General features: G+C 53.0%; 1 protein-coding gene across 1 annotated transcript; it reads left to right on the forward strand.

Moving 5' to 3' along the window:
* Window positions 1-4,085: 4,085 nt before the first annotated feature.
* Window positions 4,086-9,032, forward strand: TLX1 (T cell leukemia homeobox 1). The gene is made up of 4 exons (XM_077748449.1): window positions 4,086-4,418; window positions 4,637-4,706; window positions 6,411-6,648; window positions 8,810-9,032. The coding sequence occupies exons 1-4, from the start codon at window positions 4,086-4,088 to the stop codon at window positions 9,030-9,032; spliced, it is 864 nt and encodes a 287-aa protein (XP_077604575.1).
* Window positions 9,033-26,362: the final 17,330 nt, after the last annotated feature.

Raw genomic sequence — 26,362 nt, forward strand, 5'->3', positions numbered from 1 at the left:
ATTAGGGCCAGAACTCACCTAGACACATGCAAGGTACTCCTGCAAAGCAAGGACCACATCTACCACGTCTGGTGTTGAGAAATCAGCCTGTAATGGATGGAGTCAGAAAAACAGCCTTTGAGGCCAGTCTCTGTCCCAGAGTCAGAAAAACAGACTTTGAGGTCAGTTTCCATCCCTTCCCAGCTTTCAGGGCCTCAGTTTTCTCATCTGTAAAGTGGAGATAACAAATGCCACATCACAGGGTTATTGGAGGATGTCACGAGATAACAGCTGTGACTTAAGGTGCCAAGGACATCCCTGTGGTGTCCGCTCCTACACTCTTTTCCTCCCCTCCTCTTTCTTAACCGGCTGCCACTGGGGAAACACAAAAACTGCACCAAAGGTAAGCCTGTGTGTGTCTTCCCCACCCCCTTCGGAAAACTTTCTGGCTTCAGGTAACACTGCTTCTGGGAGGGGTGGGGGCCAGAACCCAGCAGCTCCTGTCCCTCTTGGCTCAACTTCCTAGGAAAAGAAGGGACTGAAAGGGTGTCCTGGGCCCTCAGCAACTACCCTGTTGGAAAACAAAGGCCAAAGTCAATTGGACACAGAGAACCTCATCTTGGGGAAGGCTAGCACTCAGAACTGGATTGGGATAAAAGTTGATTCTGATAGGTCAGAGAGGCGGGGGTGGAGGGGAGTGCGGAAGAGATCAATGAGGCAAACAGCTGTAAGGGCAGGGGAAAGTCAAGATGTCCCTGGGTTGCAGGATTTTGATAAGAGCCTCCTGACAGTCATAAGAGGCCACCAGGCAGCTGTGGCCTCTGCCAACCTTTGGCTGGTGAGGTCTCCTGCCAGGGACTCTGGCCCACTGGTGCCAGATCTGAGGACTCCAAGAGGTGAGTAAGGGAGATGCCTAAATGGTGGAACAGGCAAGGTCAGAAAGACACAGGAGCTGGAAAGATTCAGCCAGAGGAGGAAGAGGGGGAATGCGGAGAGAGAAACACTCGGGAGGCTCCTGAATGGGCCAGAGGGTGGCAGAGGGAAGTTGTCCTAAAGATAACCTAGAGAAAGACAGGGCTTTAATTGCAGCAGACAGAACTGTGGTTAATCATGAAAAGGAGCAAGACTGTGCAATCCAGGCTCAAAGGAAGCAGAAGCAGCCCTCTCCGTACTTTCCAGCCTCATACAGGGAAACCAATTCAGATTTGGGGAACCCAGATTATCTTCTGTCTGTGGGACTTTGGGCAAGTTTGTTCATCTCACCAAGTCTCAGTTTTTGTTTTTTCTTTTTTAAAAATGAATAGAATGCATATACCACAATATTCCCTTTAAGTCATACAATTCAGTGGTTTTTAATATATTCACAAAGTAGTGTACACATTACCACTATCTAATTCCAGAATATTTTCATTGCTTCAAACAGAAACTTTATATCCATTTGCAGCCACTCCCTACCCTTCCTCCCCCAATCTCTGGCAACCATTTATCTACTTTCTGCCTCTATGGATTTGTCTATCCTGAATGGTTCATATGAATGCAGTCGTCTAATAAGTGGACTTTTGTGCCTTAGCATAATGTTTTCTAGGTTCTTCCATGTTGTAGCATGAATAATATTCTGTTGTATGGATACACCACATTTTGTTGATCCATTCATCAGATGATGAACATTTGAGTTACTCCCACCTTTTGGCCATTATAAATAATACTGCAATGAACACTCATTCAATTTTCATAGTTATTTTAAAATTGGAGCTGCTTCTATTAACTTCACAGAGCTGTGAGTCTTAAATGAGATCAGTGAGTCTTAAATGGCCCATCGTAGTTTCTCAGTTAAACACGTAGGTTTATCTCTGCTTTAGTTCCTCTAAGATAAGAGGCAGGGAAAAGACAAATTTAGGTTCAAACAACCTTTTGAAGAAAGTTATGGACTCTCCTGGGTAAGGTTGTAGAACCTGGATTGGGTGGGTGGAGAGGAGTGAACTGGCAAGGGAGTAGAGTGCTCTCCTGTTTCTGCTCAATGTTTACAAACCACCACCTATTTCACACATGACCTTGCCTTGAGTGGGCCTTTGTCCACCTGCCTGGAGCCCAGACAAGGTTTCCCCCCTTAGAGATGCATTTCCAACCAGCAGCCAGGTTTCCAGGCTAACCCATAAAAGCAACTCATATCCAGCTTCCCCATCTTGACCAAGTCACTTAGCCTCTGAAACTTGGCTTTCTTACATCTATAAAATAGAGAATACTAATCTTGAAGAGTTGGAGTTCATAGTGTTCTCCATAATACTTATCATGATCTGACTTATTGTTATTTGCTTCTTTGTTTATTGTCTAACCCCCTCTAGGGAATGTAACTTCCATGAGGGCAGGACCTTTGTTTTCTTTACTGCTGTTTTCCCAGTGCCAAGAACAATGCCTGGCACATGGTAGGTATTCAATAAATATTTGTTGAATAAGGAGGTTCATTCATCCATTTTTCACCCAAGATGAGTACATCCTGTGGGTTGGGGCTATCCTCCATGAGGGGTTGGGAGAATGAGATGAGTTCCCTGCTTCCAAGGAGGTCTCTTCACGTGGAAATAACAGACATGACCAAAGCAAATAGACTGTAATGAGACTTGATAAATAGAATGTGAACCTTCACATTCTAGCATCTTGCCTGATAAAGTCCCTCCCTGAAGACCTGTTGAATCTGAAATAGACCAGAAATAGATCCAAAGTGATCCAACGTGCACCCTTCCCAGAACTTGGCTCCTGGCAGGGAGCAGACCTTTCCCTACTGAAGAGGGAAAAGAGAGGAAGCAGAAAAAGGGAGTTTCCTCCTTCTCTTCTGGGCTCTAAGCCAGTCACCCCCAGGCAAAACTTTAAAAGGCCTAAATTTGTCCAGATGCACTTCCCTGATCTTGGTCGCACCAACCCCAGCCCCCCACTGCCTTAAGGCCTCCCTCCCAGGATTCCAAAAGTAAGAAAATAACTCCTTCCCCTCACCACAGTTCAAAGGTGTCTTGCTTGGAATAGCCAACCCTGGGCTAGTTACTAGGTGTAAACAATCCGATTGGATTCATTCACGTACTATAGGCACTGCTTCTTTGAGTCATCTGTTTCTTCAAAAGGAAAGGGGTATCTTGAGGCATGGGCACCCTGGCAGCAGGCCCCAAGCCACCTCTCGACTTTTGCCTTTCTCTCAGTAAGTCTTCCTGTCTTCCTTTCCTCAGTTTCTCTAAATAGGCTGGGTTGGGGTAGTTGTTGATTTTTTCAGCAACATATAGCCAGTTGTTCATAGGCCTGTGTTTTTAAAACGGACAAGCCTGAACTCACCTTCCTGCCTCAGGGACCTGGGCTCCATACCTGGGAAGTAGACAGTCTTCTACTTTCTAACAAGCCAGACTTGAAGTTTGCAGTAAATCCTCCTGTTGAAGGACAGGTGCTTCCCAGCTGAGCCCTTGGGGGAGATTCTCCAATAGCGCAGGGACACCCTTCCCCAGAGGCCTAGTGGGCTGGACCTCTTTGGCCCAATTCAAAGTGAAGGGAGACTCTTGCCAGACTGGGAAGAGGGCTCTGTCCTCTACCTCCTTGGGTCCGTCTCTTTATCGGTCTCCGGGAATGGCCGCCTCCTGTTCTTTTTCTCCTTTTAAGTCTCTGAATCTCTTCTTCTCTCTCTTCCTGAACTACTTCTCGGAGCCTCGGTCTCCGTCCCTCTGTCTCTGGTTCCTGCATCAGTCTCGGCTCCCGGCCTCCCTCTCCCCCTCTCCGCCCCTCCCCCGTGCTGTCATTCACCCGGCTCCTCTCCACGCACAGCCAATGGAGAGACCCGGCCGAAACGGCTAGGCTCGCTCGCACCGGGCTTTTTCGCCGGGTGATTGATGTCCCAGAGTCAACATCGAGCTAGCAGCCGGAGAGGGGGAAGGAGCAGCCTGAGAGGGGAAGAATACGGCGCCCCCCCTCTCCTTCCCCTCCCCCCTACTTTAGCCCTCTGCGCACTTCGCCTCCAAGTCTCCGCGCAACCAGGAGCGGCTGCCGCCTCCGCGCCGCTGAGCGCTGCCCCCCGAGCCAAACACAGCGATCGCCGCCGCCCAGGCCCCCCCGCGGGGCCGGGGCCGGGGGCCGGCATGGAGCACCTGGGTCCGCACCATCTCCACCCCGGCCATGCGGAGCCCATCAGCTTCGGCATCGACCAGATCCTCAACAGCCCGGACCAGGACAGCGCACCGGCCCCGCGGGGCCCCGACGGCGCCAGCTACCTGGGAGGGCCCCCCGGGGGCCGTCCGGGCGCCACGTACCCGTCTCTGCCCGCCTCCTTTGCCGGCCTCGGCGCGCCCTTCGAGGACCCGGGATCTTACAGTGTCAACCTAAGCCTGGCGCCCGCCGGAGTGATCCGAGTGCCAGCGCACAGGCCGCTGCCTGGGGCCGTGCCNGCAGATACACAAAGGACAGGTTCACAGGTGAGTCCGGCCCGCGCGCGCCCCGCCTGGCCGCGGCCCGGGCTCTGCGCTACCTTTCCCCTGCCCGCTGGCTCCCCGCAGCCCCCTCTACGCACCAGGTTACCCAGCTCCTCTCGGTGCTTCCCCTGAGTTCAGCCGCCCGCCACCTTTCCACGCGCGCGGAATCGCCATGCTCGAAGAGTTCTCCCAACCTGGGCCCCTCTGCGTCCCTCCCGCAGGTCCCCTACTCTGAAAAGCGCTCCCTGATCCCCTCTCGGCGTCCCTGGGCTCAGCCTGGCGGAGGGAAGGGTGATGTAGCTTCGGGACTACCTTTCGCCGGCATTTGGGGCTCGGGAATCTTGGAGAAAGGGGCCCGATGTGAATAAACTGTTTCTTCCGTCCGGGCCGACGTTCTCTGGCTGAGGCGACGAGCCCCAGAATCAGACATCAGACGCTAGGAAAGAACAGGTTCCCCACCTTTCGTCCCCTACACACACACACACACACACACACACACACACACACACACACCCCACTTCACTTCGGGCGCCGAGCTGCAGCGTCCGTTGCGCTTGCCGGGCCCGGCAGAGGCCCCGAGACTGAGTAAAGCAGCAGAGCTGGCGGGCCCTCTTTCCCGGACTGCGGGCTTAGTCCAGGTCGGTGGCAGCGTGAGGCCGAGCCTCCCGGTTCATTTTCGTTCGGTCCCGGGATGGTGTCCTGCTCTCTGGGCCCAGCCCTGTTCCCTCCAGTGTGAATAATGCACCGGCCTGGCCGGCGATCGATCGGCGGCGGCCCAAGGACAACTCCTGGGACGATTACGCACTCCGCGGCGGCCGACTGCCGCCCTCTCCGCTGCCTGCTCCGCGCCTTCCTCCGCTCGCTCCGGCTCCCTCCGCTCTCGCTTCCGCTCTGGGCACTCAGCACTCGCTCACGCGCGGGCCCCTTTCTTCGGCCTCACTTCCCTCTACCCCTTAGTATTCCTAGGATCCGAGGCTAGGGTCCTCGATCTTCCCGCTGAGTCCGGCTCCCAAGCCCGTTGAGAAGTAGCCACGAGTTGAGCCTAGGTTCCCAGCTGGGCCTTAGAGGCGGCGGGAGGTACCGGCGGCTGCCGACGGCGGGGCGGGACTCCCATGGGGCTCGGGCTGCAGGGCCCAGCGGCGGAAAGGAGGTAGGGGGGCAGCCATTCTGCTCTGGGCCTCCAGGAAGGACCCTGTACTCAAGGGACCCCGGTGCCCCAACCTAAGACCTCTCAGCCTGAGGAGGCAGAGCCTGCTGCCCATTCCACTCTCCTTTCCCACCCAGGCCAGGCCACTCTTAAAGGGCTCTGATGGAACCCTCAGCCTGGAACCCACTGGTCACGGGTCTCTGGTGAAAGGTATTCCACACAGGGCCTACCTAGGGGAGCCACTGCCCACCCTAATCTTGCTTCAGGCCTGAAGAAGGTTCGAGGGAGTGAATGGCTGTCACTTTGTGTTGCCTTGTGTTGCTCTGTGTCCTGTATGTGCTTGTGTGCCAGTGTGTCCGGCTGGGTGTATAGATAGATAATTTGTCCCTGTGGTATGTGATGTGTCTGTGTGTGTTGCTGTGTGGTGGCGGCTCAGGTTAGGAGCCAGGGTCCCCCGCCTTGATCAAGCATGGCTTCTTGCTGCTGGGCAGCTTCTCTGAGGCTGGAGGCCGGGAGCAGTGGGGGGCTGCGACCTTTAGCTCGCCCCAGGCGTGCCCCTCAAGGAGACTGGGGAGGCGACTGCGCGGTTTCTGGCTTGGGCACCAGGGAGCCCGGGGCTAAGGAGGCCTTCGTGGCGGTGGCGGCGGCGATGGCGACAGCGGCGTCGGCCTGGCGGGCGGGAGGGGGCCGGTTCCCGCCGCGGGCTTGGAGCTGAGGGCTGACGGGAGGATCGCGGCCCTGCTCCTGGGGTCTGGCCTCTGCGCTCGCTGATCGCGGGGAGTCGGGCCTGGGACGCCTCCTGACGCTCTGCCGCTTGCCTCTGCCGTCTGTCTGTCTCCCCGCTCCAGTGGCCCTCTCACCCTTCACTGTAACACGCCGTATAGGTCACCCCTATCAGAACCGGACGCCCCCCAAGAAGAAGAAGCCGCGCACGTCCTTCACGCGCCTGCAGATCTGCGAGCTGGAGAAGCGCTTCCACCGGCAGAAGTACCTGGCCTCGGCCGAGCGCGCCGCCCTGGCCAAGGCGCTCAAAATGACCGACGCGCAGGTCAAAACCTGGTTCCAGAACCGGCGGACCAAGTGGAGGTGAGCGCGCGGGGCGGGCAGCTCTCAGCGCCGGGGTCTCTCCTGGGGCGCTCACGCCCCTTCGGCTCGCCGGCTTCAGATCGGTTCCCTGCTGCCGGGAACCGCGAGCAACCGAGGCCGATGGCCGCGGTGGGGTTGGAGAGCCCTGGCTCTGTTTTACCGGAGGCTTCCTGGCTTTCTGACCGATACACTCAAGGCCGGCTGGTCGCCGCCGCTGCTTGGGGAACCCGCAGGGCTGGAGCACAGCCCTTGCAGTCAGGGCTTTGGAGATCGGTGAATCCTGAGGGACTTTTTGTTTGCGCAAAGTAGCGCTTACAGAGATGCCTCCTCCATCCCGGGGACTGGAGATCCGATGGCCTGCGCCTCGTTTCTGCGCCCCAGCCGGGGCTCCTCGCGGAGCTGCCGGGCCCCAGACCCGGAGCCTGGGCCCCGCTGACTCCCTCCTCCCCGGACACTCTGCCAGGCCCTTTCGCTTACGGCCTCCCACCCTGGAAGAGGAAAATCAATCCGCGCCGGCTGCAGCGGGGTTTTGGAGAGTCCCACTGAAAGGGAGGATCAATTAGGAGCAGATGGGGGTGTGTGTTTGTGTGTGTGTGTGTGTGTGTGTGTGTGTGAGACACACATTTACCCTTCTCCCGTCACACACCCATAGCTACACTAAACCCCCCCTCCCGCCACGCATACGTATCTCCCTCCTTCCCTCTCTGTCTCTCTCTGTCTCTCTCAATGTCCCACACTCCTAGGCAGCCTTATTCACCGCAAGCCCTGGCGCTTTCTCCAGCTGTACCCACTTGCACCCCTCCCGCACATCTGGCCCGCATACTTGGTTCCACAAGTTTGGTTCCAGAAGTTTCTCGCTCGCTCAGGCCTCACCGGGGAGAGCGCAGGAGAGTCTGGGGAAGTCCGGGGCTCGGCGTGGGCGCGGGGCGGAGGGAGCCTAGCGCTGGAGGAAGATCTTGGAGTTTCCTCTGTTTCTGAATGAAGGCGAGGAATCTCTCCGGGATTCCGCCTTCTTGGCCACAAAGGAAGCCACTGCGCGGGCGACTCTGCCCCCACTCCATTCCTATCACTGGGGAAGAAACGGGGGATACGCCTTCAGCCCTCTGGAAGCTGGTGAAAGAGGTAGCTGGGGCTGGCAGAGGAGGGGTGTGGACACTAGTGTTCCCAAGGCCCCGCGGGGGCTGCAGCCTAGGCGCAGGGAGGGAGCGAGGCAGGCCCCTGGAAGGCGCCGGGGCTCGGAAAACGACGGAGAGCGGCAGGCGAAGAGAGGGGATGGGGCGAGCACCCCGCCCCAGGGAGAAAAGGAAAAACCAGGCAGCTTGAAGAACTCTTATGGTAATAAAAGAAAGCCACGAACGACTAAACCTTCATTTTCGTTTCAAACAAATCCTCTTAATTCTGAAAGAACGAAGGGGGTGGGGTGAGAGGAAACAGGAGGTGAAGAGAAAGGCGCAGGCAGTTTGAAATGCGGGAAAGAAGGGGAAGGCGAGAGACAGAAAGGCGCGCGGAGCTAAAGCAAGAAGGGGCGGTGGGCAGGGGCTGGCGTCCACCGCTGGGAGAGGCCCTCGCCGGCTTCACGCGGCTTCATCGATCGCCTACAAATTGCTTCTGGAGGCCCCCGGGACTCCCATTAGGTCTGTCCACCTTAGAGACAGACGTTTGATCTCAGTTGACGGGGTGGAGGGGAGGCATTAAATGGAATAAGTGAGTCATCGCCTCCCTGGACCGCCTGGGAGGAAGGCGCTGGTCCGGCGGGAGTCCCGCACGGCCCAGGGCTCGGCCCAGGAGGTGGGAAGCCCGCGAGAGGTCCGCAGAGAAAAGGGGAGACGGAGGTCTGGCAGGGCAGCTCGCTCGCAATCCACTGGCTCTGTCCTCTGCCCTAACTGGTGGGGAGGGTGAGGCGCCTCAGGCTGGGATGCCATCCTACCCCTGGCTAGGCGGAGACGTGGAGCCCCAGATGCCTGGGCCTGGCCGACTTCCCCCGCTCCCCTGGGATACCTGCGCTCCATTTACTTGGGGGGTTTCCAGTCTGTGTCGGAGTCAGGACCCTCAAATCAGGGGGTGTTAAGGGGGCCCAAGCTGGAGTTGGGGGCTGCGAAGGGAGCAGGGCTCCTCCACGCTGTTTCCCGGGAGCGTCGGTAACGGCTTGTCCCCGGTGCAGGCGGCAGACCGCGGAGGAGCGTGAGGCTGAGAGGCAGCAGGCGAACCGCATTCTCCTGCAACTGCAGCAAGAGGCCTTCCAGAAGAGTCTGGCGCAGCCATTGCCCGCCGACCCGCTCTGCGTGCACAACTCTTCGCTCTTCGCCCTGCAGAACCTGCAGCCGTGGTCCGACGACTCCACCAAGATCACCAGCGTCACGTCCGTCGCGTCCGCCTGCGAGTGAGCCTGCCTGCTCTGCCCCGCGAGAGCCCGGTCCAGCCGCAGGGTCGCGGAGGCTGAGGGCCGGGCCTCCCTCCCACCCCTCCTGCTTCAGACTGCGCGTGGGAGGGAAACGCGGTGCCCCTCTCGCTGCCGAGCTCCTGCCGACGCTGTTTTCTCTTTGGTGGGAAAAAAAAAAGGAAAAGAGCGTGGGGGACAGGGACCCGCGACCTCCTTCCAGACGCCTAAGCGATCCCGCGCCCGCTGGAACTGTTCAAAGTCCTCTCGGTTTATGTCTATTTTATTCTATTCTGATTTTTAACGTGGGACTGAGAGAGGCAGAGGACGTTGGGGAATAAGAGTTTCTGGGGGCGTCAGAGGACGGCAGGGGCTGTCATTTGACCTTGCTCTGGGGAGAGCCCCTCTGTATTCCACTCCCCCATCACACCCGGACGCCGGCAGGCCCACCCAGAGGTCATTTCACGGTCCCTCCCAGTGTCACCCAGAGCCAAACCTAGAGGACCTGTGTCAGAGTGTCATGCACACACAGGGCCATCGCCTTCACACCGTTGACTCTATCAGGCATAAGCTAGGGGTGACCCAGCTTCATTGTGAACAGCATGGCACTTCTCACAAACACAAGGCTACGGCCACACTGTGACACACTATCCCACACACAATGGCGTCATGGCCCGCCAGGCCCCCATCACACATCCTAGCCGCACCCAGGTACACACAGGCAGGTTTTCACACAAACTCAGCCTATTTCTTCAGATCCTGTTCATAGGGGGAGCTTAAGTTATGCACTTATAAGGTGTTTTCTGTGTAACCATTTTATAAAGTGCTTGTGTAATTTATGTGAAAAAAATAATAAAACCCTCCGGATCCGGAGTCAGGGCTGCCTGCTCCTTGCTGAGCCCAGCACCTTGGGTTTGGTGTGAAATGGTGCCACTGGGGCAGCTGCTGGTGTCTGGGCATAAGGGACATCTTGGGGAGGGGCAAGACCTGCAGGCTCTGGAGAAAGGGAAGGAGGGGGACAGAGAGAAGCAGACCCGAGGAAAGGAAGGAGTGACAGGCTCTCCTGGGACGGCTGATGCTCGAGGAGATATAGTGTCTTTGAGTGTGAGAGTTGCGGGTGTGCATTGTGTGTTTGTGACGGTGTGGGCCTTCAGGGCGTTACTGATAATGTAATAGTGTTTAAGTGTGTCATTGTGTTCGCAATTATTGTAAGCGCGTGTTTCTGCTTAAGTTGCAAATCGAAAATGTCATCGCGCATATGAACTTGCAATGGTATGTGTGACCATGTGTGAATGTGATGGTGTCTTTTTTGGGTAATTGTGATCACTCACCCATATTTGTGACTGTATGAATCCTGTGTTAATGTGTGTGAGAGTACATATTATTTCTCCTCGTGAAGCTATTTTTGTGTTACATGTGTGAATGTTTAAATTGTGAATCATCTATATGAATATACTTGTGTGTCATATGTAATCATGTGTGACACATAATCATATATGAGATGTGTGTTTTACTATATATACTTGTGTGTGACAGTATGTCATCAGGGAATGAATTAGGGGAGAATGTGGATCATTGTGGGTGACTGTCCCTGTCAGTGGTGAGTGTGTGTGGTTGGTTGTGATTGAGTGGGTGTAGTTGTGCACTGCTGGCGTGTGGAGGCCTAAGGTAGGGTGTGCAGATGCTCTGGGGGGAGGTACTAACATCTGCTAGGGAGTTCAGGCTTCCAGGCCCTCACTCAGCAAGCCACACAGGTTGGAGTACAGTGAGTCAGGAATTGGGCCAGGATCTTGGAGTGCTCTAAGGAGGACTTCCCGGCTCTCAGGACTAGTCTAGCCTAGTAGAGATCTGAATAAATGACTCCCTAGGGAACTTCAGAGAGGCCCCACATCCACATCAGCCAGGACAGCAGCCATAGTACACAACATTCCCTGTAACATCCAGTCCCCTGGCTATTAGGCCAATCTCAGGTGCATAAAACTGACTTGTTTTTCTGACANAGGCTTTTTCTTTGGGATGTGAGTCTGAGAGAACTTTGTGGCTAGAAGCGAGAAGTGAGTAAGTGTGGCTCTTGTTCAGGCATACAGAGCTGTGTGTACCCAGAGGGGTTGGGGAGTCACAGAAACCATCAGAGATGCTGTCCTTCACCCTTGCCCAGGCACCATACAGGACCTGCCATACCACAGGGGGACAAAGCATGGGGCCTCCCACCCTAGGAGGCCCAAAGGGAAATTTGACTGGGTGGGACAGTGCTCATCCATCCCTCATCTGTGGCCCCCCTGGAGCCTGATCTCCTCAGAAGACAATTCTGTGTCCAAAGGACTAAGGCTGGCCCTCCCGTCCCCTCCACCCCCACCCCAGGTGCTGTGGGTGACCAGGCAGGGCCCTGACAGGCAGTGTTCCTCTTGGGGAAAATGTTCTGGCCACAACACTGGGTCTGCAGCCCGCCTCCTGCCTGCACTGGCTAAAACATCCAGCACCCGGCTGGGAGAAATCCGGAAATGGCCTCCCAGAACCACCAAATTCTGCCTGGGAATTCTGTGTCCTTCTGCCTGGGAAGGTCTGGTTGATCCCTCCTCTCCTATCGGGACTGTAGCCGCCAGGCCCGGACCGTCTCCGTTTGGCGAGATATCTTCTCCATTTGCGTCTTTAAGACGCACCTTCAGTGCCCCCCCGGCTGTCAGATTCCAGAGCCTCTGAACCTCAGCAGAGACTGGGGCTTCCCTCCCACCTCCCAGTCCCGGGGACCCCCTAGAGAGGCTGCTGGCCCCGGAGGCTACTGGGTGTTTTCTGGCCACGGACTATCCAGCTGAGGCAGGACTGGGGAGCCGCTGCCCGGCACAAATGCAACCACCCGAACAGACTCCAAAATCCAGGTTATTCCCCCCAACCCCTCGCCCCCTTTTACAAAACAAACTCTGTGTAACATTAGGCATTACACGCCGGTCCCCGAAATACCTCCTGCCTCCCTGATCTTCGCAACAGCTGGGGTTCACACTCATAACCACGCGCGCGCATGCCCCCCCGCCCCGGCCCACTGCTCTCGGACCCCCCTCCAGCGTGTAGGGGACTCGCGGGGAAGCAGGCATCCCGCATGAGGGGTTCCCGGCCCTGGAGGCCCCGGCCCCGCGCGCCCGCTCCCGGGTACGCGCTGGCTCTCGGCACGCCAGCTGCCGGAGGCCGGGGTCGTGCGCTCTCCAGAGCCCCCTCTCAGGCGCCCAGGCCCTCGGGCGAGGCGTCCCCGGGGTGCCGGACTCCCTAGGGCACCAAGGCTCTCGGCGCCCAGGGGCCTCCAAAGACTCCCCGGTTTCCGCGGGGAATTCGTTGGGACCGAATCTCCGGCGAATCCCGCGTCGGCCGAGGGCCGCGGCAGCGGGGAAAGGCCAGGATGGCGCGGGGCCCGCCGGGGGCGGCTGAACCCGCACACCCGGTCCCGAGGGGGCGGAGGCTGGTGGAGAGGGGGCCGCGAGGGTCACAGTCAGGGCCAAAGACCTGCAGCAGAAAAGCTCATAACTCCCGGCTTGCCTCAACGCCAGCCGGAAATGGTCGTCTCTGTTAAAAAAAAAAAAAAAACAGAAATGGAACTAACTCAGTGTCCGAACGAATAACTGTGAAGAGAGGCGCGGAAAGAGAAGAGGAATGAACCAACCTGCGTTGAGCAGAAAGATCGGCTTCCTTCCTTGGCTTGAGTGAGCTGACTGCCCTGACCAAATTCCGCGGGCAAGTGAGCCCTGAGCGCCGGCCCAGACAAGGCGCAGCCCAGCGTGGTGGCTGAGTGGGTGGTGGCCCGTGGGGCCCAGAAACCCAGGCAGGGCTGGGGTCCGAGAGGCCCGTGTTGTGCCGCCAGTGGTACACAGAGAATCTGGCTCAACCTGTTAACTATAATAGCGGCTTTGTGCCGATCTGTGCTTGGGGGCTGTGTGGGCACGGCCTGAGCGCTGCCTTGTGACGCCCCTACTGTGGTGTCAGGTGTGGGGTTTGCCTGGGCCCAGGACTCAGATGGGCATCCTGTTTATGGTATGCTCGCAGGTGGCAAGGTGCTTCCAGGTATATGAGACTACTGCTAGGAGGGACCTCCCTCCGGGCTGTGCCAGGCTGGAGCGGTTTGGAATCGGAGGCAACGCTACCCCAGGTGCGGAGCTGGGGCCCCGGGGCTGCCCTGAGGGCCCCTCAGGCCAGATGCGGGAGGAAACCCCTTCTCTCAAGCTGCCCCCGCATACCATCTCCACACACCGCTCGCTCCCACGCAGCCCTTGGAGTCTGGCTCCCTAATCAGCTCCAGTTTGGAGCCCCACAGCCAGGCCTCTGCGCTGGCAACTAACCCGAGTCACTTCCGCTTTTCCCGCATCGCTCGAAATCTTTGCCTAATGCCAGCCCAGGGAGGCCCCTGGCACCACTCTCCTGCACCCACGCCTGGCCTCCTATCTGGGGAGCCCGATGAAACAGGCTCAGCGAGGGCTAGAGACGGTTCGGATTTGCCAAGGAAATCAGAGCAGAATCCTAAGACGGTGTGTTCGATGGAGAGGGTGGTGGGTGAGCGGAGGCAGCGGTGGGGTACTCAGGTTGGTGGTGGTGGTGGGGGGTGCCTGCAAACTCACATCTTGGCCACAGCCTGCATCGCTGTGGACAACCTCACATAACTCCTTCCACTGTGCGACCACTGGGTTGTGCGATGTTGCACCAGGGGGAGGGAGCCACAGGTGTGCGGGTGCTGGGCTTGCAGACGCACACGTACATTCTCTAGTGCTGGCTTTCTTAGTTCCCTCAAACTCACGCCGGCCCCGGCCCCAAGAAGCTCCTACCCGCGGTTGCCACCCCCCTCTCCACCTCGCCAAGGGCACTCCCCTTCCCCACCCCTCCTCCCCCTACCCTGAGTGGGGAGGGCCTAACTCGACTCCCGGCGGCTTGGGGGTGGGGATTTCATAGGCCCGCGCTTCCGCCGCCTGCCCGAGGGCTCCAGCGAATGACGGCACCCCAAGCGTTGAGGCTGGGCTTGGGGGCGGCGGGCTGCCGGGGATTCCAGCCGAGGATCCTAGCCAGGCTCAGAAGGTCCAGCGGTCGCCGCTGCCTCCCTGAAGCCTAAGGAAATCCGGCCTCCTTTGTGTGCAAGAAGGTTGTTAAGGGCTGGGGGACGTAGGGGGCGCAAGGCCCCCACTGCTGCGTGTCACCCTAAGGAGGGCTTTGGCAGGAGCTACTCCTTCCCCTTGAGGTTTTCAGCCCTTTACTCACAGGGCCCACATATCTTCCGTTCCTTCGGGAGGAGTCGCAAGACCCAAAAGCTGGAGGCGGCAGCTACTCAGAAGCCGCCCAGAAGTGAGAGCCGGAGCGGAGGCTCCAACACAAAAACCCAGGACAAGTGAGTTCCGGGCGCCCTCTAGGGGCCGCGCGGGGAGAGGCGCTTTGAGGGATGGCGGAGTCCAGGGGAGTGTTGGATTTGGGGAGAACTGGAGGTGAGACCCCCACCAGCTCCTCAAGGGATTTCTCATATTGTGGAGGGAGCTCTTGGCCCAGAGGTCCGCTGGGAGGTTGCCTCCTAGGTCTCTGGAAAAATCACCTCCAATCCACTCCAGTCCACTGTCCCCTTAACCCCTCTAGGACCCACCCTGAAGCACTGCCAGCCTGTGAGACCTCCTCCTCCTGCTTCCCCAAACTTAGCCAGCACCCACCCTCTGGGCCTTCCCAGCCTGGGCTTGCCTCCTTCCAGGAGCCCTCTGGGATTGGAAGAAGGTTCTCAGCACTTCTACCCCCCTCCCCTCTTCTGAGTCAGTGGGGCTGGGAGGACTCAAACAGGTAGAAAATTCAAAATAGAAGCAAATGAATCACCCTTTATTGGACAAAGGAATGGAGAACCAGGAAGTAAAATCCCTCCAACTCCTTTTACATCTGCTCTGTGCAAAGCAGGGAACAGGCTGGAGTAGGTAGGAGGGTGCCGCCTGAAGTTCAGAGAGGGGGTTATTTGGACTATTTGGACATTCAGACAGAATATGAAAAGAAAAGAGAGCACAACCTTCCCTTCTTCTCTGCCTCCTTCAGAGTTGTGGGGGGGGGGAGTGTAGGGGAGCGTCCCGGGGGAGGTTTTTTTCTATACATGATAAGGTGTATTCATTTAAAGTAAGTTCCACGCTCAACATTGGGGCTTGAACCCATGACCCTGAGATCAAGAGTTGCATGCTCTTCTAAGCCAGCCAGGGGCCCCTCTTTTTTCCTTCCCTCCCTCCCTCCCTTCCTTCCTTCCTTCCTTCCTTCCTTCCTTCCTTCCTTCCTTCCTTCCTCATTTATTTTTAAGTAAGCTTTATGCCAAACATGGGAAGGTATATTCTTTTATATATAAATAGCTCCTGCCAATGCCTTAAACTTGAACATGTTGGAATCACCTGGGAATCTTGTTAAAATGCAGATTCTCATTTATTACATCTCGGGTGGGTCTGGATCCTGAATTTAGAACAAACTTCTTATGCTGCTGATGCTGCTTAGACGACCCAAATCCTAAACTACCACTCTTTGTCTGAGATCTAATCTTGGGTTCTCAAACTTGCCTGGCACATACGGCCCAAGAGAAGTCTTCCACTTTATTTAAAGAAATTAAATATATAGACACAATTGATAACCCTTCTGATATGTTTTAAAATGCACTCTCCCCCATGCCACAGGCCAAACCGTCCCTGTTATCCTGTGTCCTGCTCTTTCTCTGTCACCTACTAGGTGACACTTCCGAGCACCCCCATTTCCTCTCCATCTGCACCTGTCCCTCTTTCTAAAATCCTCATTCACACCTAGGCGGCTGCTGAGGTGGTTTTGGATATCAGCCTAGGTTTTGAGCTCAGCTTCTCTGCTTTCTAACCTCAGGCAAGTTAATTAAATTTTAGGAGCCTACCATTTCCTTGCCCAAATTATAGGGCCAGCCCTTCCCCTGATTACCCAAGGGATTAAGGAGATAATGCAAATAAAAATGCCTGTCTCTTTGTAGGTACTTCTGGAAAGGCACAGGGCGCCCCAGGGTGGCTTGACCTGCTTTTTCTACCTACCAGGCAGGGTGCAGGCGGTAGGAAACAGGTCCTACAAACTGCGGGCCCCGCCCTCCCCACCTCATTCCCAGACCCTTGATTTGCTGGAGAAAGTAGAGTGGTGGCCCTTCTGGGTGCTCAGAAGGGAGGCTATTGTGTATTAGGTGCTTTCCCTGCCCCTCCTTTGGGCAAGGAGCAGATTATCGAGTCCCTGCTTTCACTGGGCCCAACTGTCAGTGGGGCAAGTGGGTGGGGAGAAAGCCGGTATTGACCCTGCCAGGCTGGGTGGAGACCAGAGGGAGGGAACCTCAGGGGGAAGACACACCCAACCCTGGAGCCCTCCCTGCCCCCAGGTGCCCAGCAGAATTGGGGGTCGTAATAGAGGGCTTACTGGTCCCCTCACCCACCCCTCCGAAAGTGCACAGGCCCACAGTGTCACTCTGTTGGTGTCAGGCTGAGACCAGGTGTCCACGCAGAGCGACAGTCCTGGTGCGTGTCTCGACATTTACTTCCTTGTTCCCATGGATGTTTGGTTACACACCGGCTGCAGCCCAGATCTCACTGTCCAGTCCAGGGAAACGCAGAGCGGCATGCATTCACCCAGCTGCTCCCAGGTGGCCAGCCAGGGGTGGGTGCCACAAGTTTAAAGGAGAACGCGTAAGGCGCCCTCATGGGGTGTCTCACCAGTTGACTTGTCATCAGGGGAAAACCATCTCCAGCACGCTGGCACACTTATTCAGGACCCTGGGCCTGCGAGCTCACACTCAGTCACATACTTTTTAATTTTTTTAGAGAGAACGTGGGGGTGGGGGCGGGAGGGGCAGAGGGAGAGAGAGCGAGAATCCCAGGCAGCCCCCACACTCAGCATAGAGCTGATGCAGGGCTCAATCCCACGACCCTGGGATCATGACCTAAACTGGAAACCAAGAGTCAGACGCTCAACCGACTGAGCCACCCAGGCACCCTATCAGTCATATACTCTCGAACCCATTTTGTACCCACAGGCTTCTTTCCCTTTCCTTCCTCAGGCCAGAAATTGGGCGGCATGGTTACTGAACTGGGGTGGACTCAGCAGAGGGGTGGGCAGGAGGAGAGGGAGAAGACAGTTTATTAACCCCACCGAAGTCCCAAGTCAACCCTACGTTTTATCCACTGCCCTACGGTAGAGTGAGGCGCCATCCGGCCGCTGCATGCGGGGCACTGGCCCGCGCAGGCGCCCCGCAGCCGCACGGTGATAGCGCCGGTGACAGCAGCCAGCCTGGACCCTGTGGGAGAGCCTTCTCGGGTAGAGAGAATGGGGGGCGGCCGTGTGTGGGAGGGGGNGGCTGAAGAAGCAGAGCATTGGGAGGCCTGGGGCCTTTGGCTGCACAAACTGAACAGCACCCTGACTTCGAAGGAGGCGCCCTGGGGTGAGCTCCACCGTTCCCTCCACACGGCAGTCTGGCCTCCTTGCTTGTCCGGGGCGTCATTCCCAGCTCACTCCCTTCCACGGGACCGCAGGGAGCAGCCACCTGCACGGAGTGGCCACCTGCACGGAGCCCGCGTGCGGAAGCTCTACTTCCGGCAGGAGGGCGGCCTCAACCTTGCCCGGCGGAAGGGTCCGTGGGGAAGGGTAGTCAACGATTCAGAAGCACCCGGACTGTGGAGCCTAGACGGCAAAGGACTCTCGGGCAGGGGGTGCCAGGTTGGAATATACCAGAAACGCGAAAAGGAGGAGAGCAGGACTCTCCTGTTGAAGCTGGCCGGCCAACCGGGAAGAAAATGCCGCCTGCGCCCACCTGCTGGGTTCTGATCCCCTCCCAAGACTCGAGCCTCTGCCGGGCTCGGGCCCCGAGGCCTCCCCGCCCGGTCGCCAAAGCGGCCGGAGAATTCCGCAAACCTGTCCCTCAGCTCCACCGCGTGACCCTGAGAGCGACAGGCTGCGTGAGACGCCCGCCACCGCGCGATGTGCTGGGCTGCGGAGGGTGCGATGGAGGTGGCGCCCTGGGCGCTGGCCGAGAAAGGCTTGGTTTTTATTCCTGCGCTCCAGGGAGACCCGCCATCGCATCCCCCTGTGGGCTTCCTCCCTTCCTGGGACCGAAGACCCAGGCCGGGGCAGGAAAGTGAGCGGCTCCCTGACTTTTTCTGCCGGCTGCCGGCTCCCCCCGACCCCCCCATCCGGAAATGATGGGAACGCGGCGCCGGGCCCTGCGGCGTGCAGCCCCACGCAAGGACCGCCCGGGCCGCGGATTCGCTCCCGCGGGTTTGCGGCGGAGACGCGAGAGCAGCGCTCCAGCCACGGCTCCCGGGATCCGGCCCGCCCAGCAGCCCGAAGGTAAGAGCTTGGAAACCCGTGGGAGGAGCGCCGTCCTTTGGGTCAGAATTCATCCTGTGGCCAGGAGGAGAAGGGCGCAGGGCTCCAGGGCGAGCACCTGGAAGGAGAAAAGCGCACTTTTCTTGGTTCTCAGTGGCAAATAAGCAAAACCCTTGAGGCCCCTTCTCTCCAGCCCCGCCTGCGTTCTGCTCCTCTCAGGGCAGGGCTGAGAGACAAGTTCAGGTGCTGTGGGTTTGTGTGCGTGTGTGGAGGAGAAAGCACACCTGTGCCTGCGTGGCTGGGGAGCTGCTCTGAGGCTGTGCTGTGAGGTTCCAAGCGCAGGGGTCCTGGGGGGGAAAGAAGAGCCAACCCCGCCCTGACTCCTCCTCTCCGGAGAGCTGGACCTTCCCTACATCTCTGCCTTCATGGCCCTTGGATGTAGGAGTAGATGGTAGGAGTGCTGAGTACTTTGGATCTCTGGGCCACAGTCCTGGCAACTGTCAATAGCCACACCAGTTATCCTGATACGTGGGTCTTCTTAGGGACCAGAGTCCCCAAGACAGACCTGTAGGAAGCATCATCCATCTCCAGCTGGTACAGGACAGAAGCCCTTCTCACCTACACAGTGTTCAGAGAATATTTTTCAACCCTGGACTGCAGAGAGTTCTCCTCTTGCTCAAATCCTTGATTTTCTCAATGCCCATCGGTGTGTAAGTCTGGGTTCAGCTAACTCAAGAGAAAAATTAACTTATTGCAGGGATACCACGTAGTTTACAGGATTGGTGGGAAGGCCAGAGAACTAAGGAAAATACAATGTAGGAAACATCACAAGATCAAATGGCAGGAAAGCCTGGTTAGGGCACAGCTGCTGGCGCCCGTCTTTAGGGCTCTTGGCATGAGCATCACTACGTGTAATTTCTCAAGTCTTCTCCCATCAGTACTAACTTTAATCCCCCAAGATTCAAAGCTCACGTGGGGCCATTTGAGTGGCTAAATCTAAGACATATGTCCTGGCACCAGCTGTCAGAGATGGGGAGAGAATAAACACAGTCCCTTAGGTTTCTCTATGAAAGGCAAAAACAACTCCACCAGTATTTACCTCATTTGGAGAAAGTCTCCCATATCGGGAGGAGTATTCAGATGCTGGGTGTAAAAAAAAAAAAAAGAAAGAAAGAAAAGAAAAGAAAAAAGGAAATGATAAATGCCACCACAGTCCACCCCTTTGGCAGTTCAACATCCACATGTGCCTTTCTTTCTCAATTTACAGTCTTCTCCCCTAAAACGCTCCCATCCAATATATGCTGCTGTCACTCATACAGATTGTATTCAACTTGCCCCTAGGGGAGAGTCCAACCCCTTGTAGCTCTAGGTTCAGGATCTTTGTTCTCTTCCTCTTCTAGTATGTTGGAATCCTGTAATCTGTAGCCTGTGGACTAGACCAGATTATAATGTTAATCATCATCAATGCATAATAATACAATGGCAAAAGAATAAAGACTGGAAAAAAGGCGAATAAGTTTAAGTATATAAGCATCTACCATGCCAAAGGTTAGGAGGTGAAAGCCACTCTCTGTCTTTCCGCAGTATGAGATTCTATTTTGTATTTATGACATCCCTCCTCCTTTTTCCATGCCATGTTTCTTTTGCCTTCAGCCAGCACCTGAGCTGGTTTGTGTTCTCTAACCAGGGAAGAAGCAAGCCTGTGTCCTGAGGAATTTGAACTCTTGAGGGTCCTGCCTATGAAGGCTGTGGTGGCCTTCCATTAAATTTTACCACTGGACATAACAGCACAAGGAGGTACCCCAAAGGAGCCCCTCAGTTCCATGAATACTTCTTGTTGCCTATTATGTAGAATAAAAATGCTACTTGGGGGGGATGGGCATGGAGGAGGGCACTTTGGGGATGAGCACTGAGTGTTATGTGGAAACTAATTTGACAATAAACTATTAAAAAAATAAATAAAAAGAAGTAAGCTTTAAAAAAAAAAGAATAAAAATGCTACTTGACCTTTATATTCAGAATTCATCATGTTGGCCAATCCCATTATCCTCCTTTAGCCTGTCCATCCATTGGCAAGACCGACCAGAAGTGACCAGGCAGCAATTTCTGCTTCCAATTCAGTAAAAATATTGTTGTTTCTCTTGGTTGGAACTTTCTTCCATCCAGGACTCTCTAACTGTAATCCAGCAGAAACAAGAGTCACAGGAAGTGAGGGAGCCATTGGGTACTTGTAGAAAGTGCCACCTCTCTTTCTGGAACCATATAATTGGGCTATGGGAGAAATGGCATCCTAACATTAATCACTAGCTCAAAGCATATACCTCATTCTTGAGGTATTGCACCACACCACCACAAAATTCTAAATGGTTCTAGCAAAGAGTCCAAAACCACAATGGCTCAGGTAAGATGAAAGTTTATTTTTGTTTTACAGCTAGGAAGAAAGATAGCTTCTGCTCTGGGAACACATCTAGAGACCCAGGAAGGTCCTCTGCCAGCCCCAACAGGTGCCTTCGGAAGTTGTGAGTTCTGGCCAGCAGGAAGGGAAGGGTGCAGTCACTCCAAGACAAGCTCTTTATGAAGAGCTTGACTTGGAAGCTGTACTGTCAATTTCACTCACATCACATGGTGGAGAACTGGCCACAGGGGAGGCTGGGAAATAGAGACCGTGGGTGGACAGCCGTATGCTCAGGAGAAAGGCAGAATGGGTTTGAGGGGACGTGTAGTCTTTACGACACCATTCTGTTGATCTATAAAGTCAGCTGCTTCTGGATTATGGGATACATAAGTAAGATCAGCGAGTCATGTGTACATTAGCTTGGTTTTTTTTTTTAACTGCAAAATGAATTCTTGTTAAGAAGTGATGTTGTGTGGGAAATCAGACAGTCATAAGGCATAGAGTGGGTCCATGGATGGTAGTATTGGTAGAAGCTTGATGCTCAGCGAATGCATATCCAAATCTTCCACTAGACACCTCACTGGTCTCCCTGGGAATATAGAATAGCATGCAGAACTTGGGGGTGATTGCTGCTGCTGGCATTTTGCATTGACGGTAACCAGGTTAGTTTTGGTGAGATGTTGAGTTCATACGGAGCTACATCTCCATCTTCGGGCCATCTGTTCCAAAGCAGGCTCTGGGGTTCCCTGGGAAAGGAGACTGAGATTGGAAGGAGTTTTCTTGTCCACCTGGTTATTAAGAACCCTTTCTTTTCTTAATTTTTTTCAAGATTTTTAAATTTTATATCAGAACGCAGGCAAGGGAGAGGGGCAGAGAGAGAGAGAGAGAGAGAGAGAGAGAGAGAGAGAGAGAATCCTAAGCAGGCTCCACGCTCAGCATGGAGCCCGATGTGGGGCTCAATCTCATGACCCTGAGATCATGACATGAGCTGAAATCAAAAGTCAGATGCTCACCTGACTAGCCACCCAGGTGCCCCAAGAATCCTTTCAATAGTGGGAGGCTTTTAGTGACCAATTTCATAAAACACAAATATTTTCACCCTCTATATCCATCCCCAAAGATTCTCTTTTTGTTTTTTTTCCCTTACTCTTCCTTGCCCCAAATCTTTTCTCTCATTCCTTTCAAGTCCTTGTTATCTGTCTACACCATTCACTACTTCCTGTATACTCACTACAAGTCCTTACATCAGGCCATCTCTCCCTACAGACAGAATGAGCCACAAAATACACCGTTCAACATTCTGCCCACTGGGAAGGGTTTCTTCTGTTGTTTTTCAGAGCCACCCCCAAATGGGACTGTACAGCAGTGGGACACTTCTGGCCAGGGTTGGCGTATTGCACTATAAACTAGATGTAAAACTTCCCTTTCTCTTTCATCGGGTGTTAGCATATTTCTCATGGGATCCTAGGTGTAGGCTGAGGGATGGCTTCCCATAGTATGTGTTAGGGCAGGGCACTTTGGCTGTCTGTGGTGGGACCTGTAAGGAGGCCCTCACGGCCAGGGTCATGCAGACCCTCAGTCAGCACCTGAGTGAGTGCCTCCATCAATTTACACCTCAGGCATGTTGCCTGCCTCACCCCAGTGCAGGCCTGGTGAGTGGCCTGCACAGGATGCTTGCCTATGCCATCAGGACCTACCTGGACCTGATCCCACAGATTCCATTTCTACTTGATGATGGACTCTAAAGAATATAGCCAGCACATGGCTAGGTAGACCAGATGGCAGCCAGCTCAGTATATATCTTGGTGTCACATGTATATCTAATGATTTATAGCAAATCCAGGCCCCCTTCTAGAAGTAGGGTATGTTCCTTTTATTTTAAGTAGGCTCCATGCCCAAATTGAGGCTTGAGCTCTTGACTCTAGGAAGATCAGGAGTCACATGCTCTACTGATTGAGCCAGCCAGGTGCCCTGTAGCTATTTTCTTTTGAGGTGGGGGCGGGGAGAGGAGCTCTTGGGGTTTTTTTGTTTTGGTTTGGTTTGGTTCTTGGTTCTTTATTGAGCTATGAAAGTTGCCTCCACTGCAACATGCCACAGCTCTATATAGCGCCCTGTTATGCCATAGAAAATAGGACCTTTCTCCAGGCCTCATCCACATTCTACCATCTCTTGATAAGTAAATGGAGATGTGACAGAAATCATCACTCTTCACTTTTAGTGTCTTTTATGGTGTAATTTTTGCAATTCCCCCAGGATGTAGCTTTTGATCTACTATTTCAGTAAGAAGTAAGTTCTAGCGGCTTCTGTTTTTGCCTTCTCAACTACGGGATTCCCAATGTGTATTTTTTGCTGAGGATAGGAAGGAAGATAGCCATGAAATGGGTTTGCAGTCCCCCTGGGCTCATTGTAAGGCAGGTTGAGTCCAAAATTATCTCATGATCCCCATAAGCCTCCACGCTGACTGATGGATCACAAGGGCACTTGTGTCAGCTGAAAGCCAGTGACTAATCACCTCTCAAAAGGGTGAATTTTTCTGTCTCTAGGGCTTAGTTCCCCTGGGAATAGTTGAGGCTTCCTTGAAGGAAGGTCAAGAGGATAATTCAACATAGTTCTGTGGTCAAGAGTACAGGTCTAAAGCTGGACCATCTGGGTTTGAAACCTCTCTGTGTCTTAGTTTCTTAAACTGTAGAATGAAAGTAGCAAACCTACTTTATTGGGTAGTTTTCTCCCTTATAGTCAGGATTGAGAGACAATTTGCTTACAGTAAAGTTTGCCCTTTTTATGGGCAGTTCTATGAGTTTTGACAAATGCACCCATTTGTGTAACCATTGTGAAGACTCACAAATTGTAACAGTATAGTGTGGTGAATGCCACTGTTGGTGAAGCCAGTAGGAGGTATTCCCAAACTAGCCTGATAGGGACAACCAGGAAAGACTTCTTAGAGGAGGCAACCTTTCAGCTGGGCACTCAAGGGTAAGGAGAGGTTTGCACAATCAAGATATACAACATTTTCACCTTCCCCCAATTCCCTCATACCCCTTTGTAGTCAACCGGTCCCTCACTCCTAGCTCCTGGTAACATCTGATCTGTCTTGTGTTCCATTGTTTGCTTTTTCAAGAATGTCACGTAAGTGGAATCATACTGTATGTAGCCTTTGAGTCTAGATTTTTCACTTAACGTGACACATTTAAGATGCACCCATCGTGTCGCATGTATCAGTAATTCATTACTTTACATTGCTGCATAGTATTCCATTATGTGGATGTACCACAGTTTGTGTATCCATTCATCAGTTGAAGGACATTAGGGTTGTTCCCAGGTTTTGGCAATTATGATTATAAAGTCAACATAAACCTTCATATTTAGGGTTTTGTGGGAACATAAGTTTTCTTTTTCTTGGGTAGATACTCAGAAGGGGGGGATTGCAAGGTCATACACTAAGTATGTGTGTATGTATACCTTTATAAGAAACTGTCATGCTGTTTTCCTAAATGCCTGTCCCATTTTGAAATTCTATCAGCAGTGTATGAGAGTTCTAGTTACTCCATATCCTCGTCTATACTTGGTATGTTCAGCTTTTAAATTTTAACCATTTTAAAGTAATAGTATCTTATTGTGGCTTTCGTTTATAGTACCCTAATTTTCAATGATGTTAATCATCTTTCCATGTTTCTATCTGGTAAAGTGTCTCATCAAATCATTTGCCCATTTAAAAAATTAGATTGTTTACTTTCTTTTTATTGAGTTTTGAAAGCTCTTTATATATTCTGGATACAAATCCTTAACCAGATATGTGTTTTGCAAGTATTTTTCTCCAGTCTGTGGTTTGTCTTTTCATTTTCTGAGCACTGTTTATTAAAGAACAGAAGTTTAACATTTTTTATGAAGTCTAATTTATCAATGTTTTCTTTTATGGATAGTGCTTTTGATGTCATATCTAAGAAATGTTTGACTAACCCAAAGTTATAAAGAGTTTCTTCTATGTCTTTTCTAAACATTATTGTTTTAAATTCTACATTTAGATCTGTCATCCATTTTGAATTAATTTTTGTATCAGCTGCAAGGTATTGATCAACTTTTTAAAATATATGGATTATCCAAAAGTTTTGAGGATTAAATGAGTTAATACATGTAAAGCGCTTGGAATAGTGCTTGGTACATAATTACATTCAATAAATGATAGCTATAATTATTATTTTTTGAGAGAGAACATGCACACACAAGAGTAGGGGGAGGGGTAGAGGGAGAGGGAGAAAGAGAATCTTAAACAGGCTCCACACCCAGCGGTACCCAATGTGGGGCTCAATCTCACGACAGTGAGATCATGACCTGAGCTGAAATCGAGAGTCAGACACTTAACCAACTGAGCCACCTAGGCATCTCATAGCTATAATTATTAAAGAACATTATTGAGCTGTTATTACCAAACTCCTCCTTACAAATGCTTAATTTCCCTTTTACTTAAGGGGCTTTGCGTCTGTGAAATGATTCAGGTCTGGGAGTCCAAAGAGATGCCTGCATTGTTTATCATTGGGGACTATCTATAGTCATTACTTAGTTACTCACTTAAAGTAACAGAAACCTAAAATAACAGAGATTTAAACAAGATAGAAGTTTATTTCTCCTGTGACAGTCCAGATATAGACTGTTCAGGGCTGGTAGGGTGTCTCTATTTCACAAGGCCATCCAGGGACCTAGGCTCCTTTTTGGCTTGTTTTCTCACCATCACTGGAATATTACCCTGGCCCATTCCAAAATGTTCATAACCGCTTCTGTATTCTGAGCAGCAAGATGGAGAAAGAGGAGGAAGGGTGTAACCCCTACCTTTAAAGACATAACCTGGAAATTATACATCTTACTTTCACTCACATCCTATTTGTTAGAGCTTAGTCACATGACCATACCTAGCTGCAAGGGAGGCTGGGAAACAATGTTTGTTTTTGGTAGCTGTGAGTTCTGCTAAAACTCAGAGGTCCTATTTCTATGGGAGAGAAGGGGAAAATAGATATTGGGAAACAATCTGTAGTCTGCCTCAATAACTCAAGTCAAGCTTCTATTCACCATTTTTTACCCTTTAAAAATACTAATCTGGGGCCCCCAGGTGGCTCAGTCCATTAAGCATATGATTTCAGCTCAGGTCATGATCTTACAGTTCATAGGTTAGAGCCCTGCATCATGCTCTGTGATGACAGCTCAGAGCCTGGAGCCTGCTTTGGATTCTGTGTCTCCCTCTTTCTCTACCCCTCCCCAGCTTGTGCTCTGCTTCTCTCTCTCTCTCTTAAAAATATATAAACATTTAAAAAAAATGAACAAGTGACACCTTAGTGGGCTATTTTAGTTCCAGGCACTTAATTAGAAGAAGCAAAAATAATTATAATGATCAGGGAACTTTGTTGATAGGGTACCTTTCAGCTCTGCTGACTACTATGTTACTCACATTTGCCTCTGCTACTTAAGCATTTCTGTTTAAAGCACAGAGTTCATTTTCTTTGAAACAGAGACCCACTCACCATCTTTCAGTAGCATCTCTAACCTGTAGAGAACATCTTACTAAAGTGCTTTTTGGTGCATTTTTTTTTTTTTTTTTTTTTTTTGTTTTGGTTTTTTTTTTTTTCTTTATTTTTTTTTTGCTGTCATTATCTTCT

Source organism: Crocuta crocuta, unplaced genomic scaffold (genome assembly GCF_008692635.1).
Source record: "Crocuta crocuta isolate KB4526 unplaced genomic scaffold, BGI_CrCroc_1.0 scaffold619, whole genome shotgun sequence".
NCBI classification, from domain to species: Eukaryota; Metazoa; Chordata; class Mammalia; order Carnivora; family Hyaenidae; genus Crocuta; species Crocuta crocuta.